Raw genomic sequence first — 18,070 nt, 5'->3', positions numbered from 1 at the left:
CAAGGGTTAATGTTGAAAATCATCCATGCATATGTTTTGAAAATAAAAAACTTTAAACTCTTTTTTAAAAATTGAGAAATGAGTATTTCTTTCTTCTATTCAATAACTAATTATTATATTAGGACCAAGATTTTTCCTGTTTTCTACCTCCTCGGGCCACAATCTAATAGACAGTAATAGAAATTGTAAGTATGGCCTTAAAAAAAAAATTCACAAATGTCTTGAGAGCAAGAACTTTTTTTTTTAATTTTTATTCCCTGAGTTTAACACAGTGCCTAGCATATAGTAGATACTTAATAAATACTTATTGATTGATTAACTACTCATCTTTCCCTGAATCTGATTCCTACTAACCAACCTCTGTACTTTTCTCCATCCTATTTCTTCCCATTGTCCATCTCTACTTTAAATATCTTTTCAATGATGCCTTTCTTACTTTCTTAATTCTCCAAATCATCACTTAAATTCCCATAACAATGTGTCCCTTTCTCTTCACCTATTTTCTTTATCTTTATATTAAGATATGTGCCCATGTTTTCTCTTCTCTATTACACTGTAAACTCTTTCAAAGGCAGAATCATTTATGTCTGTATCAAAATAATGCCTGACATAGTGCCTTCCACATAATTGAACCCTCAAAAAATGTTGTTTTCATGAAATCAAGGATATCTCTTCACTTAAAACTTAAATTACCATAACTAGAGAGGGGCTGGAACCAGCTCATGAGTTCATAAGAGCTAATTGATAAATTCTTAGCTTAAGCATTTACACTTCAGAAATCAGCAAATGCTACAAATTAGGCTTAATTTTTTTTCTTTTTATTGTTTAGACTTAGGAAAGTGACACAAAAAAGTATATCATGTGTACATTTTTTTTTCCTCAGACTACCAATTGTTAACCATTTACAGCACTCTCCTGACTATAATTCTATTTATCTGACAGTAACTTGGTGAATATTCTATTGCTGGGATTTAATTTAAGGGAGAAGTGTTTTATTTTACAGCAGCAATGGAGGATATTTCCCGACTTTGGGCTCTCCAAGCCCATGTACACTGTGAATTAACCAAGCAGCATGTTCTCACTCATTCTATTTTAAGTATAATTCTACATTTATTCTTTCAGCTAGTGGCATATGTATAAGGGAGGAAAGAAGCAGGACATTTCTGCAATACTGAATTTTAGTGTAAACGGAAGCTTTATGTTAAAATAAATGCTAAATTTCACTAGTAGAGTTTGCAGAGAAAGCAAAGAAAACATCCATTTCTGCTTTGCAGCATTATTCTATGAATTGGAGAAGAGTTAAGTGGAATACATTCAGGAAAATTACACAGCATTTTATGGGTTCCAAAGGGACTCACTCACCATCTCAAAAGCCCATACTTCTAAGACCAAGTTGTTGAAGGGCTTTTCCCCTGCTAATACAATCTTTAAAAAAAATAATAATAATAATTTTTAACATTCAGTCTTTGATTTTTTTTTTTTTAAGACAAGTTGGATTGGCGGAGGAGCTGATGGAGAATTGGGGGGCGCATGGCTGCGGAAGTTCCAGGCCTGATTCCGGCCTCCAGCTGCCCACTTTTGTAACTGGCTGCGCTCCTGTGAAGCCCGGCTCGTGCCTGAAAGTGGGTCCGCACCCGGCGGCACGTGGATCTGTCACGCGCTTCCTGGACCCGCGGAGCGGCCTCTGGCAGCAGCTGGACCAGGAGCCGCTGCTGCGCTGCTCAGAGAGCCTGCGGGGCGTCCCTGTAGCCTATGACAACCTGCGGGTGGTGGGCGAGCTGGGCGACATCTATGATGACCAGGGCCCCATCAACATGGAGGCCGACTTCGTCATTTTCTGCCCCGAGAAGGGCCAGAAGCTCCTGGGCAAGGTCAGTAAAGTGGCCCCCAGCCACCGGGGCTGTTTCAGTGCTTCCATCCCCAAGCCGGAGCACATGGCAGCGGAGCAGCGGCAAGGCCTGCATTTCACCGTGGGTGGCGAGCTGGAATTGGAGGTGTCCCGCCTGGCCTCTGATGCAGCCGGGGGTTCTGCATCCGGGGCCTGCTGCTGCTCAGCAGCTTGCCACCTGCCGGCTCTGCGCTTCCCGAAGGTTCTGGGACGTGAGCAGCGAGGCCGAGCTTGGAGCAGAGGGAGGGGAGCCAAAGAGGAGCAAGAAGGGGCCGAAGCAGTCCTCCTCGGCCTGGGGTGACCTGCCGGCCGCTGCGCCTTCGGACGAGGCTGGGGCAGCCGAGACTGACACCCCTGCCCGGGAGGCTGAGAAGGGACTGTGTGAGGAGCAGGAGCCTCCGCCAAAGAAGAAGCACCATCGAGAAAAGCAGGAGCCGCTGGAGCTTGACCCTCAGTGCCAAGGCAGCGACTCCAGCTGCCCCCCAGAGTGACCCCCAGAAAAAGAAAAAGAGGCAAAGGCCCAGTGAGGAGCCTGAGAGTGCCGCGGCCCCGGCAGAAGAGCCCAGGCTGAAGAAGAAGGAAAAGGAGTGAGGTCCCTGCGGGCCTGGAGAAGCTCAGGGCAGACAGTCCCTCAGGCCTGGCGGGAGGAAGGAAATGGCTCCGTGGAAATGGCTTCAAGTCAAGGGTTACTTCTGCCCAGAGGGGTGGGGCCCAAGCGGCATGTCCGGGCTCTCCCCAAGCCCAAGGGGCCTCCGAGGCGAGGAGAATAGGAACTCTCTTTTGGAGGCTTCGGTGTCTGCCAAGGGGAGACCGCCTTTCCCTCCTTCCTTTGGACAGCTTGGCAGGAGCCTGGGAAGGCACAAGCCCGTCTTCTCGGGAGCCCGGCAGTGGCAGACCGGTCAAGGAGCTGGCATCCCCCCTCATAATCTAGAGGGAATTTAAGGTCACTCAGGATTGCCCTCATCTCCGGGAACATCAATAGCTCCCATTTCTTAATATCCCAGGCCATGCAACAATCACATTAGGCCCTCACAGTAATCCCGAGAGGGAAGGGGGCACTGAGCTTTGAGAGGCCATGAGACTTGTACATCAGCTAGTCTGGGCCAGGCTGGATTTGAATTCAGGGCTTCTTGTCTGAGGCTAGCTTTAAACTCAGGTCTTCCCAAGCCCAGGCCCAGCGCTCTTAACCACTGTGCCTCTGTGCTGCCCTAGCTATGGTCCTCAAGTTAGGATTTGCATTAAGAAAACTTGACAGGCAGATACAATAGGGTAAGACTAGATTTCTAGAGTATTCATTTTTGTGAAAAGATTGATTATAGGATTATTTTTCATTGTCATATTTTTAAAACAGATTTTCATTTAAAGAAGTTTAATTTGTGGGCAACTTTTCTGAAGTAGGAAGGAATTTCTTGTGAAAATTAAGGTATGTATATACATTCTAATAAAAAACTAAGTGCTTTGCTTTGGGGTATATATAAAATGTGTATATATATATATATGTTTACAAATCTCAGTATTACTAAAGTGCCTTTTAAATTGTATGTGAAATAAAAAGATATTCTTGTAAAACAGAAAAAAAGACAAGTGGGATTAAGTGATTTGCCCTGGGTCACACAGTAAGTGTCAGAGGCTGGATTTCATTCAGGTCCTCCTGACTCCACAATAGGTACGGTACCATCTAGCTACCCCCCAGTTTTTTTAAATTTTGAGCTCCAAATTCTTTCACTCCTTCTCACTTTTTCCCTACCCACTGAAAAGGCAAGCAATATATCATCTATAAATGTGAAGTCATGCAAAACATGTCTCAATATTTAGCCATGTTGTCAAAACAAAAACAAAACAAAAGCAAAAAAAATAAAGTGAAAAACAGTGCTTCGATCTGTATTCAGAGTCCATCATTTGTCTCGGTGGAGAGAGAGCATTTTTTTGATGATGCAATCTTGACTAAAAATCACATAATTCCACAATTTCAGAATGACCAAAATTATTTCAAGTAACCCAAAAGAGGATAACAAAGTAGGTGTAAGTGAATGGCAATGATGACTGAGGTACTAGAAATGAAATAAAGATGTCAGTCAGCCACCATAAGATGAGGTAAGATAGGGATAGAAAGTTATATATAACAATGTTTTCCACAAAATATTAAAAAAAAAAAAAACTCTAGAACAAAGCAGCTTTACAGTGTAGTGGTTAGATCACTAGAATTGAAATCAGGAAGACCTGAATTTGAGTTCTGACTCATACACTTATTTAAGGTTACTTAACTTTTCTTAGACTCAGTTTCTTGATCTGTAAAATGGAGATAATAATAGCACCTATATCAAAAGGTTGTTAAAAGAGATATGGAGCTAGTATACATAATATTCTTTGCAAGTCTTAAAAAGTCATTTAAATGCTAGCTATTATTATTAAGGCTCCCCAGTAAGGTGCATAGATCTTCTTTGGAAGATTTACAAAAGGATATGGACGAGATTTACTAAGCAGGCATAAATGGGCTGAATTCTGCACTGATCAAGGAAATACTCAAAATCAATGAAATCATGACAACCTCAAAGTGACTAAGTGTACTCATATTGTATTCCACAGAAAGCAATTAGAGATTATTTTCACCATTCCTGTTGCCTTAATGTGATCTGGAAGATGCATCCACACACACAAATACACACACACATTTACACAGGATTGCAGTCATATACAAAGTATTCCCACTCAAACACAGAATTCCACAATTCAGAATTGGAAGAGCCCTTAAAGATCACCTGATCCAACCCCTCCTCCCCATTTTATAGTGGAATAAGCTGAAACCCAAAGACAGCTCAATGGCTTGCCCAATGTCACATGGGTAATAAGGGATCACCAGGGGATTTCAAGCTGATGTTTGCTAATAGATCTGATATGTCCATAGATCTCTTTGGATATCAAGGATTATGATTCTTTGAGACCATGCTTCATCTCACTGTATGAGAGCCAGCCTGGTATAGTAGTAGTAGTTGTTCATATTAATACAGCACTTTAAAACCTGCAGAACACTTTATAACCATCATTTCCACTGAAAGGCATGGAGACATATTTAGTAGAGTACTGGACCTGCATTCAAGACTTGATTTCTAATCCTTCCCCTACTACTTACTGTGTGACCATGGACAAAGTGACTTAATCACTCCAAACCCATTTCCCCATCTATAAAACAATGGGGTTAAACTAAATGGCTTCAACAATCCCCTTCAATTCAAAATTTATATAATCCTACGATCATCTCTTTCAATTAACTCATATATAAAACGGGAAGGTTCCTCAAGAAATCCTTTGGGATCCTTTCTGATACTGAATCTATCATTTATTGGGTGTAGGACCCTGAACAAGTCAATTATTTTCACTGAGTCTCAGATTCACCTGTCAAATGCAGAAAATAATCATTGCAGCCCTTCCATGGCAGTGTAATTGTAAGCAATAAATGGGTTAAAGCACATAAAGCTGTTTACAAACCTCCAAGTGCTTTAGGGGTCAGTTGTTATTATATTTTGTTTCAGGGCAAAAGTTCTCATTTACAATTTAATGTGCAATTTCTCCTAAGCTTGGGGGCACATTTCTGCACTGCAGACCACCTATAGTGAAAAGCATTTGTAATTTGAAGAAGAGACAGATTCATGGTATTTCGCTTCGGAAAATTTTCCAAATGAAAATATAGGGGTAAAAGAATATTTATAGATTGAGTTTATTGGGGGCATACACCTGGCTGCTTGCTAATTTTTTGCAGTGTCATCCACCTAAGGGCACAGGTTGGTGGAGGGTCACCACCTGGATTACATGGCACCCCCTCCTATAATTCCCTCTTCCTTAATTCCCTCCAGCCATATGGGTTCTCTTCTGAGCTCATATCAATTGGTTCTTTTCAATGTGCTTACCTTCAACCTTGTAATAGTTATTTGTGGCTACACCTTGTTCACTAATAAAGTTTCAGCTCTGGGAAAATTAGTCAAAAATTAATCCTAAAATGATCACAATCTCACAATGACTTGGTAAGTACATGACTAATTTAGGAGAAAGTAATCAATCAACCAGCAATTATTAACTTCCTACCATGTGAAGCACTGTGCTAAGCTCTAGTAACAGTCTTGATTTGGTTTGTAGTAACAAGGATATCATTTCCTTTTTATGTACTGTCCAAAATTGCATAAAATTCTTCTTCAATGCTGTGACATTTGATAGTCACAAGGTTAGGCTAGCCCTGGCAAGCCCCATGTTAGACTGTTCCTGTTTTCTGAGAACCAGCCTATTTAGGTGCAGAGAAGTTCATTGCTAGAAGGCTGACTCTGAGGTGTGACTCTTTGGCCAGAGCAAATAATAAAGATTTATTAAGGTAGAGGGGCTATGTCATCTGCTTTAATGGAGTGATTACCAACACCCAAGAAAATGCTCATCTTCTAAAATATTAAAACATGCTGTTTAAGGAATCAGTGTTCAACAAGATGATACATTATGTTTTTGTGCAAAGTACTGCGACCAACTTTAGTTCATATCTGGAATAAAATTCTTGCTCTATCATTTACTACTCCGTAACTCATTTTACTACTTAAATTGTTTAATTTCTCCAAGGTCCAGTTTTCTCCTCCACAAAACAGAGATAACGATACCTCTGGTAACTACCTCATAGGACAATGATAAGACTCAAATAAGAAATTGAAAACATTTGAAAACATTAAGGTGCTACATCATTTTCAGCCATAATTGTTGACACCAGCCCTGATTTGGAAGTGTTTTTAACATCTGTTGTACGTGTGATTCCTCTGCCAAAAATGGAAACCTTCTGGATGGAAAGAAATCCTTCTATAAAATCACTATGCTGTACTTTACTTGCATAATCATTAACATTAACAGGAGGAAAAGAAAAAAAATTGACATCTAATGATGACATTTCCTTATGACAAGCAGTACAGAAAATTACTTGAAATTATTCATACACTTGCCAATCAAATCAATCTTGACTGAGTGCCCTATACCACCTTAAATCTTGTCACAGCCTCGGAGAGCCTTCTGTTGCTTTGGTGCAGGCAGCTAGATGGCAGGTTTCCTTTCAGCTTTCAAAGAAAATATAGGGGGGAAAGAGTATTTATGTATTGAATTTACTAGGGGCTTGCTGACTCTTTGTCTTGTCACCCAAGGGCATAGCAAGGTAGAGCAAGTGAGGCATGCTGTGCAAGCATGGGTGAATTCTGCACTCTTCTTCAGCTGTTATGTTAACACAGTTCTGCTTGGGTGAGTCATTTCTAGGCCTGTTTCCTCATTTATAAAGTGAGCAGTTGAACTAGATAATCTTTTAAGATCTTTTCCAACTCTAAACTTCGGCTCTCTTCACCTGATCACTAAACAATTACAACAGATAAATAGATTCTACTTCATTCTCTACACCCATTCCCTTCTTTAGGGAAACTATCTGACACTTTTGAAATTTTCTAGGTCCAATGGAGAGAATGTTTTTGAATAGAAGGGACTTGTTTTATTTATCCCTCCTCTTAACCTATTTCATATCAAAGCTCCAGCTATAATGATGTATACAATTGCAGATTCAAACATAAAAAGACAATCGACCTCTTTGGCAGTGATGGGACACTAGTTTCATAATGTCATAAATGTGAATTTATTATATTTTCATCAGATACTAAGAAAGGGGTGAGAGAGACTGGGGACTCAGCTAGGCACTTTCAGGAAATTTCCACAGTAGGCACAGGACTGTTACCTCTTAGGCAAAACTTGTCTGATTATATTATCACAGAGAAAAATCCTAAAATCATGTAATCAGTTGGCAGCAGAGACTCAGATCCCAGTCTTGAGCCCACCCCCTTATAGCTAGTCCCTCGGTAGAGACAGGAAATCATCATTACCCTTTAATTAGTGGAGATTTGGGGAAAAGGCCCAGCATAGAAGATGAGCTTCTTCCTTCTATGGCCTACCAAGACTGATTGAATGGAAAAGATCCTACCCTCTATCATAGACAAAGCTGAGGCTTCAAGATTGAAGGGGGAAAGAAGGAGGGAAGAATGGGAAAAAGAAGGATTTACTCCTCTACACTTAGATGTAATTCTTACCTATAAAGAACAATGTTAGAGTTGCAAGATTTTAAAACTGGAAGTGACCTTAAAAATCACCTCTATTTTATTTTAAGACAGGATCTCCCTACCTTCCCCATACTAGAAATGCAGCAGCCATTCAAGTATCCAATTCCCATTAAGGATCTGTGTGGGAGCGTTGACCCACCCTGTTTCTGCCTTAGGCTGGCTCACCCCTTCTTAAGTACATTGGTGCTACTTCCTGACCTTCCCACAAGGGTTCGCCATGTCGGTGCCAAACAGTTTAACCTCCTGCAGCTCAGAACCTCCAAGCTTGCATGGTCCCAATCTCAGCCTCAAAAATTTATTAAACATATAGCTGGTGCTTGGGCCTAGGACCAGAATCCCTGCCCTCCAGTTTGATCTAATCTTCCTACTCTACCATAGCTACCTCCTGATTTATTCGGTAGTTCTCCACACTTTCTCTCACATACCATCTAGGAGGACAGTAGGTTATAGTTTTGCTTTCCCAGTACTCAACTCTAGCACATTTCTGATTCATTTAATAAATACTTAAGTACTAGCAAATGGGCATAAAACTGCTAGGAGTTGGGAGAGATGCTGATAAAGCAGACAACTACCATAGAGCCCACAATAAGCCTAGTAAAGATAAGAAACTAATGTGTTTTGAGGCTCATTACTGACAGAAAAAATGAAGAGGGAAGCCTTCATGGAGAAAATATTTTGAGTTGTACTTATAAGAAGTAATATGTATCTAACATACTAAGAAAATGGAGGAGGATATTTAAAAAACACATGGGTATAAGAAAAGGTATAGACTGGAGCAGTCTATTCAAAGAATAGAAAATAAAATAGTTTAGCAGAACCATGTTGTAGAAAGCAGTAACATGACATAAGGCTTGAAAGGCAGATTGTTATGTAACTGTAATAGCTTACATTTCTATAGTAGAGCCCACTATAGTGCCCGGAACTGTACTAAGTGCTTTACAATTATATTTTGATCCTTACAATCACCCTGGGAGAAAAGTGCTATTATTATCCCCATTTTACAGATAAGCAAACTGAGGTAAATAGAGGATAAATAACTTGCCCAAGATCACACAGCTAGTAAATGTTGGAGGCCAATTGTAAACTTAAGTCAAGGCCCAGTGCTCTATTCACTGTACCAAGAGCTACTCCAGAAAAGAGTATTAAATAACACTGCCTGGTATTTAATACCTGGCAATGAACTTTATTTTAACAGGCAATGAGTCACTTAAGATTTTTAGCTGTGGTAGAGTAGGAAGATTAGATCAAACTGGAGGGCAGGGATTCTGGTCCTAGGCCCAAGCACCAGCTATATGTTTAATAAATTTTTGAGGCTGAGACTGGGACCATGCAAGCTTGGAAGTTCTGAGCTGCAGGAGCTTAAACTGGCACCAACATGGCAAACTCTTGTGGGAAGGTCAGGAAGTAGCACCAAATGAATATATCTGTGCTTAAAAAATATTTTTCCCCTAGATTCCACCATACAGAGGTCTCAGAATCTTCTATTTCTCATATCAATTAACTTAAATTCTTTTTATATCATATTTTATACATAAAGAATTTTTTGATACTTCTGAGACTTGTGCTGACACTCTAAAAATTCTACAGCCAAAAAAGTTCCCAATAAAGTCACCACGTGCTTTGACAAAAGTTACTGTTTACAAGTCATATTTAAAAGAAAAACAAAACCATTTCTTTTTCCTTAAAATCAAGATTTCAATCACTTTAGCTACTTTTTCTGTACTCATGTTGATATTGCCTCCCCAATTAGAGGTATCAAAAAAAATGGAAGAGAACAAGAGGATAGAGATGGAAAGGGAATAGGATAAAATAGTTGGTGGAAAGCAATAGCACAGAGTTACAGAAAAATAGAAGGAAGATTACACTTATTAGCAACTCTTGTCAAGGAAAAAAGAACAATGTTTAAATGCATATCGGTCTAAACATCTTTATTTTGTGCTTCATTTTTTCAAAAGGCCCCTTCACCAAGAAAAATTCCTTCATATCTCTCTCCAGGGATCAGGTGTGAAACCAACCCCATCATGGGCAGACCCAGGCAGTGGTGAAACTTGCCAAGAAAAGCCAAGAGCTGAGATTGCATTCCAGTCCATTCTTGGGGTGCTATCTTTTCAGAGCTCACTAGGGCAACAGAAAACAGGGGAATGGGCTGAAATAGCAGTGTACCCCTAGAAATCAAACTGTTAGGATAGTGTTCAGGCACAGCTGAGGCCTGCTGAAGTGCGGATGGAAGAACACAGGAATTCAAGAAGAGACTCCAGGATCTGCAGAATGCATGCAACTCAGTCCAGAGTGCCTGAGGAAACAAAAGGCAAAAGAGAATGAGGTAGGACTAGGAAAAAGCTTTATTCTAACCTGGCTCCAACCTTTGGCAATAAAGGCAAAGAGCCACAGAAGGCCCAGGTCTCACCCACTTAGTAGTATCTCACCATCAACCTAGCATGTGGGCAACCAACAAATGTCTGCCAAAGGAATCAATGTTTGAGGAGAGAAATGTTTTTGAGGCAGAAACATGCAAATGGTTTCTAAAGACAAGGATGGGTTGTCCTGGGCTCAAGAGGCTCCACAGGAAGCCAGGAGTGGAGGAGAGAAAGGATAAAAGCAGACATCTTACCCCGCAGCTCTTCACAGCTACTGTGAGAATTATATGAGACAGAAGTAGAAGGGAGTCAAGAAAAAAGAAGATGAGATCATGGACATGAAGGTAACTATACCTACCTGAGAGCCAAGGATCATGCAATGGCAGAAGCATAAGCAGAGCCAAGAAAATACACCCAAGCAAGAAGCTCTTCTAAAACTTACTCAGCTAAGGTCATAGCCCTTGGGTTTTAGGGCCTCTAACCTCCTCAGCCCACCCACTTCCTTTGGCACAAATAGTTAAAAAGTAGGAAGTGGTTCTAAATGTTTGGAGAACAAATATTTACAATAGAATATACTTGTGAGTTCAGAGGTATGGGAAGGAAATTTCTTCCATCAATGCAGATCAGCTCCTTCTCTACAACCTAGTCTCAGAGAATTTTCTGGATCCCTGAATAGTTAAGTAACCTCCCCAGAATCATACCACCAGTAGGTTCCAGAGATATGAGCTGAAATCAAGTCTCCCTAACACCAAGGCAGGCTTGCTATCCATTCACTATATGCTGCCTCTCAGAGGGAGGTGCACAACATGATTACAAGCATAGGTAAAAAGATAAGCTTAAGAACTTTCCTTCTAATTAACTGCCTCGAAATAGTCATTTTAAATGCCACAAAAAAATGGGCTAATAGGCAATAACTCATAAACTGCGAAATTAGCAATCAAGTCTACATCTAACATTAGATATAAGAGAAAGATAACCTAGGTCTGAAGATGGGGAATTGTAATTAATCAGATTCAGTGAGCTTTTCATCTCCCGTCACTCCTCAATTATTAGTATTTTTCCTGAAGAAGTTGCAATTCCCCAAATAAGGAATCTGAGAGTTAAAAGTCATTTCATCAATAAGAAAAAAAATCTTGGCTATTATGAATTTTAGAATTAAATATTAACATAACTATTAATATAAACTGGCAGAAAACTCACCTTCTAGAAAAGCAAATTCATCCACAGCTTCTATTGCATTATCTATAACATAAAGTAAAAGGAAAATACAATTGATATAAGCAGAAAAAGGGTCTTTAATTCTCTTGGCAACAAAACCAAAAGAAATCCAAATAATATATATAAAGATCTATTCCATTTGATCTTGGAATGGTAATTCTGAAGCATACTCTTTTTCCTTACCATCACAGAGATTAGTGAGCATAAGAAGCTGTAACAATCAGAGAGATAGGAAAAGAAGAGATCTCTCTATAAAATTATTATAGAGTCTGAATTCAAAGCTGTATCTTCTTTAGTCTGAAAGTCATAAATGGCAAGTTTTAAGGAAGAAAAAAAGAAGCAGTAATGGAAGAGGAATTGGAAAATGATATAGACAAAGTATAACAAAACATGGTCTCAGCAAATCAGGTTAAAAGGACAGTGAGACCACATAGCCTCCAAATCCAATTACTAGATTAAAATGCAATATTAACTGTGGTCCTAAGGCCAGCCCTACACAAAATTGAAAAGCAAATGAAATGTTCCTGTGAAATCCCCATACAGCTTTGCCACCATTTCTCTTTATCAAAGACACCCAGAGTCTTCATTTCCTGACCTACTTTGACCCCTCCTATCTCCTCCTCCCAATGAACTAAATGACCTTAAAAGTGTGTATCTCAGTCATGTAACCCAGTCATCCTCTGAATACAAAGAATGAAAAAAACAGTGCAATGAGACTTTACCCAAGTCCTTCCTCTGGAGAGTTTTCCTTTTCCCTTGTTGGGCAGAGAAGTAGGCATCTCTTGCAATCGTCTCCACAAACAGTTCCTGTGGCAAAAGCAAAGAAAAGATCATAGAACTGAGTCCCAACATGAAGGAGGGAAATCTGCTTCTTGCTGACAAGTAGAAGCAGGCCAAAGAAGATGGGGGATAGGAGAGGGATGTGGTCAGTTCTAAGGCACCAATATAGGTTATTACCATTTAGCACTCCTTCCCTATGCTTACTGACACTAATTTCCCTAGCAGTTGTTTCAAACCTCTTTCCTCAAGCTCCCAATCGGACAACTGACCCAGCAATTAGAACAGATAAGTGTTCTGTTTTACTAACAAAGTAAGGCTATCTGATAGGCTGTTGTTGTTCAATCATTTCAGCCATCTCTGACTACAGTTTGCCATTTCTTTCTCCTGTTCTTTGACAGGAAAGGATGGTTCAGCTGTAGCAAAGCACTTTGTAGCCTTGTCTACCAATGCAGTCTATTAATTCACACTTCATGTATGTGTTTGCCTTGGTCTTAAACTCCCATGACTTCAAGTTCATACCTGGTATCAAAGAATGAACCTTCAAGACCATCTCCGCCTCCTAGTATTGTTAACCATGTTCAAAGAGGGACCCCAAAATACCTGCCGATTAGGAAGCATTTGAACTCAACCACCAATGTAAAGGTATACATGTCAGAGCTGAGGGACCTTAAAGCCTATGCAAGTGACATACTTGGGATCATATACTGGAATCACTGGCAAAGCTGGGACCTGAACTTCTTATTTGAGGTTTTTTTTAAACTGTTAGTCTAAGGCTCTTCCATTTATACTGTACTTCCCATGTAATCATAAAGTCTTTATTGTTTAAACAATAAATTATTCTCATATTAATATTAGAACATAAACATATCTACTGAGAGACGTATGGATAGACAGCTGGCATCAGAGTTACTAAGTTCTGGTTCCACATCCTGCCTTGAACAGTCTTTAGGAGACTGGGCCTGTGCACGTTGTTCTTGGTATCTCAGGCCTTGGAGGCCTCCAAGGTCACTCTAGGGATCCTGATTTATATCTTGCCACTAGACCCAGAAGGCTTCAGAGGAGAAAGGGTAGAGACTTTGAACAACCCTCCCTCACTCAAATCCAATTCACTTCACATCCTGTCCCTGATATCATGATACTTTTTAACAAGGAAAGACAAACAGACTGAGAAACAAGAGTCTTCTTGACTTTTGTCCCAGCACTTTATCCACTGTGCTACCTAGCTGCCTGACCAAAGCCTGCTAAGATATAAACAAAATCCGTATTTCTGGCCTGAAAATTCAAACAACAGAGCACTTTAAATGCCAAACTGAGAGGGTCAAACTTTATTTGGTAAGTAACCAAGAGCCAGCAAAACTATTCTAAAAAAGAAATCATCCAACAACAAAATTCAATTTATTAAGTTAGGCTTATTTCACTTAATTAACTAGGCTGTTAGGCTTCATGTACTGGTTCTGGGGTATATTCCATGTGACTGGGCAAGTCACAATTTTTGATTGCCAGAAGCAACAGTTAATTGTTTAAAGTATCTATTTATATTTAAAGTATTTATTGTATTTAAAGCATTAATTTAATAGTTTAAAGTATTGAATTTAAAGTTTTAACTGTAGAAAAGTAGATGACAGAAGAAGTATTCTCATTAGGAGTACCCTATGTGAATGAAATCAGCTGTGCCAACAAAATTTTTTTAAAGGGCAGAAAGTGGAGAAACAAGGAACTATTCTTGATCCAAAAAATACCAACTGAAGAAAATCAACAGTCCCTTCCTTTAAGGAGTTTATAGTTTGCCAGAGACAATAACATTACACAGTTAAGTGCATAAAGTAAATACAGAGTAAATATCCCAAAAAGCAATCATCCACCCTCTCCCTGACTAGTTCCCCAAAGGGAGAGTCTGATACTTCTTGAGATAGTACATTTTGGACGATTCTAAAACGAAGTTTTTCTTCACGACAAACTTAAATTTGCATCTTTAGAATTTTATCCTTTGCTCCTAGTTCTGATTTCTGGGGCCAAAGAGAATAATTCGAATCCATCTTCCATGTAACAGCCATTTAAATACTTGAGATAACTATTGCATTCCCCATATACTCACCTTATATTCTCTAGACTACACCTCTCCAATTCCTTCAAATAATTTTCATTGAACATGAACTTATCTTTGTTTGTCCCCCTAGACCCTCTAATTTGTCAATGTCCTTCTTTAAAAAGCAATACCTAGAACAACTTATTTTGCAGAAGCTTTTGGCAAACCCCTCTAATATTTTTGCCAAGAAAACCCAAATGTTTTGGGGTCAGTAACTTTAGCATTATAATTTCAGCTTTCATAGAAAAATCCCAAATTTATCAACCCAAGTCTTCATTTCTCTCCCAAGCTCTAATATTTACAAATAAGATCCCTCTGGGGTCTAAAATCAAGATCCTAAGATCCTGTAAATTGCCTGCAGGGAACCCGAGAGCTCCAAAGCATGCTCAAATTCAATATTCACAAAACCGAGATGACAGCTTAACTCTAAAATTTGATGCTCCTTCCAATTTCACTATTTCTATCAGCTGCATCATTATTTATCTACTTTTCAAAACCTTGGTGTTAAAAAAACAAACAAAAAAACCTTGGTGTTATCTTAAATTCTTCCCAGTCTTTCTGTCACTTATTCAAAGTTATCCAGCCCTACCTCTAACCCTGGTTTCTTAATCCCCACTAAAATGACTCAGAGGCACAGAGCCTCGCTATCACCCATTCTATTCTATCTTCCTAAGAGGTTTTTCCCCTTAACCTCTCCCCACTTTTGCAATAAAGGCTTCACAGGGCCATCGGATTCATTTTCCTTAGAATTAGGAGACCGGGCAGGAACTGGCCCACCCCTGCCCCAAAGTTCCTCCCAGGCCCGCCCCTAGGCCGCCAGGTCCCGCCCGCGCGCACCGCGGCTCGAGCCAAGATGAAAATGGCTTCCTGGCCCGCGAGCGACACGTCTGGGTCTGCCTTCACCAGCGCCTTCACCCGCGCCAGGGGCAACCGCGACAAGCGGGGTCCGGCCGTCGGTGCCGGGGCCTGCGGCAGAGGAGCAGCCGTCGGTGAAGACTCTCCACTGGAGCCCTCCTCCTCCACTGGCGCAGCCGTCGGGCCGACAGTCCCCGCCGCCGAGGCTGCTGCCGCCATCCTGAGAGCCAGTGCGCACCGTGGACGCTTTGCTACAGTCTGGGCGCGGGTGCGCGAGCGCTTGCCCTTTTCCCGCCCTGGACCGCTGGCTCCGCCCCTCCTTGCCACAGGCCGGCCCCAGCTCCTCCCCCGCCACCTCAGGGCAGCTGTTAGTCTGCATTACCGTATTTACTCCTTCCAACAAGTCGCGGCACCCGGTAAATCCTCCGCCCTTTTACTTTTGTATCTTATCGGCCTGGCCCCGCCTTGAGCTTCGGCCCGGGAGTACATCTGAGTTCCCAACCATGCGCAGACGTTGACAAACAAATAGGAAACTCCAGCTGTCTGCTCTAAATGCTGAGTTTAGATCCCAGGCTGAAATCAGAAAAGGTCAATTTCCTTGTTTGGTTCATTCAATAATAATTTATAATAAATAAATAAATAAAACTTTACATACGGGGAAACTGAGACCCAGACAAGGGAAAGTGATGTTGCAGGTCACCAAGCAAGTCAGTGTCGGGGAAAGATTTAGAAGCCAGGACTACTGATTTCAAAGCTCTTTCCAAGAGCTTTCCCTCTGGTCTGGAAGAAGCAATATCCACGACCTCCTGGAGTTCACGTAAAGGTAAAAGGTTGAGAAGTAAATGTAAGTTGTTTTTAATAGTACGGAAGTGCATGGGAGAGATTCAAAACAAAATGTTTTGTGAGGTGACAGCAGCCAGGTCAGTGGCTCAGGAGGAGAAAAGTTCAGTCAAGATTTCCTCTGTTTGACCTTTAAAGAAACCGGAAGAGGAGAGAATTTCTACAGCTCAGCGACTTTCCCCAAGGGTCTGATTCAGGTTCTCCATTTAAAAAAAAGCTTAATAATATTTTATTTTATTAATTTATTGTTTATTATTATATAATTACATTGTTAATATAATTAAATTTATTTAATTTGTAATTATATAATTTACAATTTTTATTTTAATAATATTGTATTTATTTTCAAAATACATTCAAAAATAGTTCTCAACATCCAGCCCTGGAAAACCTTGTGCCCAAATCCCTCTCTGTCCTTCCCCCCTTGCCCCTCTCCAAGACAGCAAGTATAGGTTAAACATGTGCAATTTCTCCAAACATATCTCCACATTGATCATGATGCACAAGAAAAATCAGATCAAAAGGGGGAAAAAACAATGAGGGAAAAAAAAGCAAGTAAACAAGAGCAGAAATGGTGGAAATACTATACTTTGATCGACATTCAGTCACCATAGTTCTCTCTCTGCATGCAGATGGTTCTCTCCAACACAAGTTTATTACAATTGGCCTAAATCATCTTGCTATTGAAAAGATCCAAGTCAATACAAAGTTATTATTAAATTAAAAAAAAAAAAGAAAAGATCCAAGTCCATCACAGTTGATCATTACATAATCTTATTACTGTGTACAATGTTCTCTTGGTTCTACTGACTTCACTTAGCATTAGTTCATGTAAGTCCAGGTTTTTCTGAAAATCAGCCTTCTGATTGTTTCTTATAGAACAATAATATTCTATTACATTCATATTCCATAACTTATTTAGTCATTCCCCAAATGATGGGCATCCACTCAATTTTTAGTTCCTTGCCAGCCCAAAAAGGGCTGCTACAAATATTTTTGCACATATGGGTCCTTTTCCCTTTTTTTAATGATCTCTTTAGGATACAGACCTAGTAGAGACACTGCTAGATCAAAAAGTATGCACAGTTTCATAGTGCTTTGGGCATAGTTCCTAATTGCTCTCCTGAATGATTGGATCATTTCACAACTCCACCAATAATGTATTTAGTGTCCCAGTTTTCCCACATCCCCTCCAACATTTATCACTATCTTTTCCTGTCCTCTTAACCAATCCGAGAGGTGTGTATTTCTCTAATCAATAGTGATTTAGAGCATTTTTTCATATGACTAGAAATAGCTTTAATTTTTTTGTCTGAAAATTGTTTGTTCATATCTTTTGACCATTTATCAATTGGAGAATGCCTTGTATTCTTATAAATTTGAGTCAATTCTCTATATATATTTTAGAAATGAGGCCTTTAGCAAAGCCTTTGGATGTAAAAAAAAAAAAACTTTGTTCCAAGTTTTCTGCCTTGTCAGTTTCTCCACTTTAAGGCATGATTGAATGTCAATCAAAATCCAGTTCCTGCTGAGTGCAGAGGTCAGCATGAAGAGAAATGATTAGCCATCAGGAAGTTAATGAGACAGATTATGTGCTACACCTGAAAATTTTTTAACAAGTGCAAAAAAAATTAAGCACAAATGGAGCCCTTCAATGTTGAAGAAACAGAGAAAAGTGATAATCCTAGAGAAAATGAGTTTTAAGGCAGTTTTTCTTTCATCTCTTCCTTCAGTCCTACTTTTCCAAATTTTCTGTCATTTTCCTCCTTCCTGCCTTCACCTTTTTTTGTTCTTTTCAGTTCTTTAATTTAGCATGGTCATGTGGGGAAAGGGTTAAGTACAATCAGAGTATCTGATTTCAACTTCAAGTTCTACTATTTGCTATCTTTGTGATCTTAGAATAGTCTGAGGGTCTTCGGTCCCCATCTGG

The 18,070-nt window shown here is 40.0% G+C and overlaps 1 protein-coding gene and 1 pseudogene across 1 annotated transcript; one reads left to right on the top strand and one right to left on the bottom strand.

The window, feature by feature from the left end:
- The first annotated feature begins 223 nt into the window (after nt 1–223).
- LOC127548205 (DNA-directed RNA polymerase I subunit RPA43-like) lies at nt 224–2,886 on the top strand (annotated as a pseudogene).
- Nucleotides 2,887–9,917: 7,031 nt separating this feature from the next.
- On the bottom strand, nt 9,918–15,602 carry POLE4 (DNA polymerase epsilon 4, accessory subunit). The gene is made up of 4 exons (XM_051975490.1): nt 15,283–15,602; nt 12,302–12,386; nt 11,562–11,603; nt 9,918–10,297 (listed from the first exon to the last, which is right to left on the bottom strand). Exons 1-4 carry the CDS (start codon nt 15,517–15,519, stop codon nt 10,284–10,286), a joined length of 378 nt encoding a protein of 125 aa, XP_051831450.1. The 5' UTR covers nt 15,520–15,602; the 3' UTR covers nt 9,918–10,283.
- Between the last annotated feature and the right edge of the window lie 2,468 nt (nt 15,603–18,070).

This window comes from Antechinus flavipes, chromosome 2, assembly GCF_016432865.1.
Source record: "Antechinus flavipes isolate AdamAnt ecotype Samford, QLD, Australia chromosome 2, AdamAnt_v2, whole genome shotgun sequence".
In the NCBI taxonomy this organism is placed as follows: domain Eukaryota; kingdom Metazoa; phylum Chordata; class Mammalia; order Dasyuromorphia; family Dasyuridae; genus Antechinus; species Antechinus flavipes.
The sequence above is the reverse complement of the archived record's forward strand: the minus strand, read 5'-3'. Positions and strand labels throughout refer to the sequence as shown.

Bases quoted from the DNA above. Each gene is read 5' to 3' on its own strand.
- POLE4 (XM_051975490.1), bottom strand. From the start codon at position 15,519: ATGGCGGCAGCAGCCTCGGCGGCGGGGACTGTCGGCCCGACGGCTGCG. The intron at 12,387-15,282 runs GTGCGCGCGGGC...CTTTTGCCACAG, and splicing joins TCATCTTGGCTCGAGCCGCG to GAACTGTTTGTGGAGACGAT. The intron at 11,604-12,301 runs GTAAAGTCTCAT...TTTATGTTATAG, and splicing joins TCTCCAGAGGAAGGACTTGG to ATAATGCAATAGAAGCTGTG.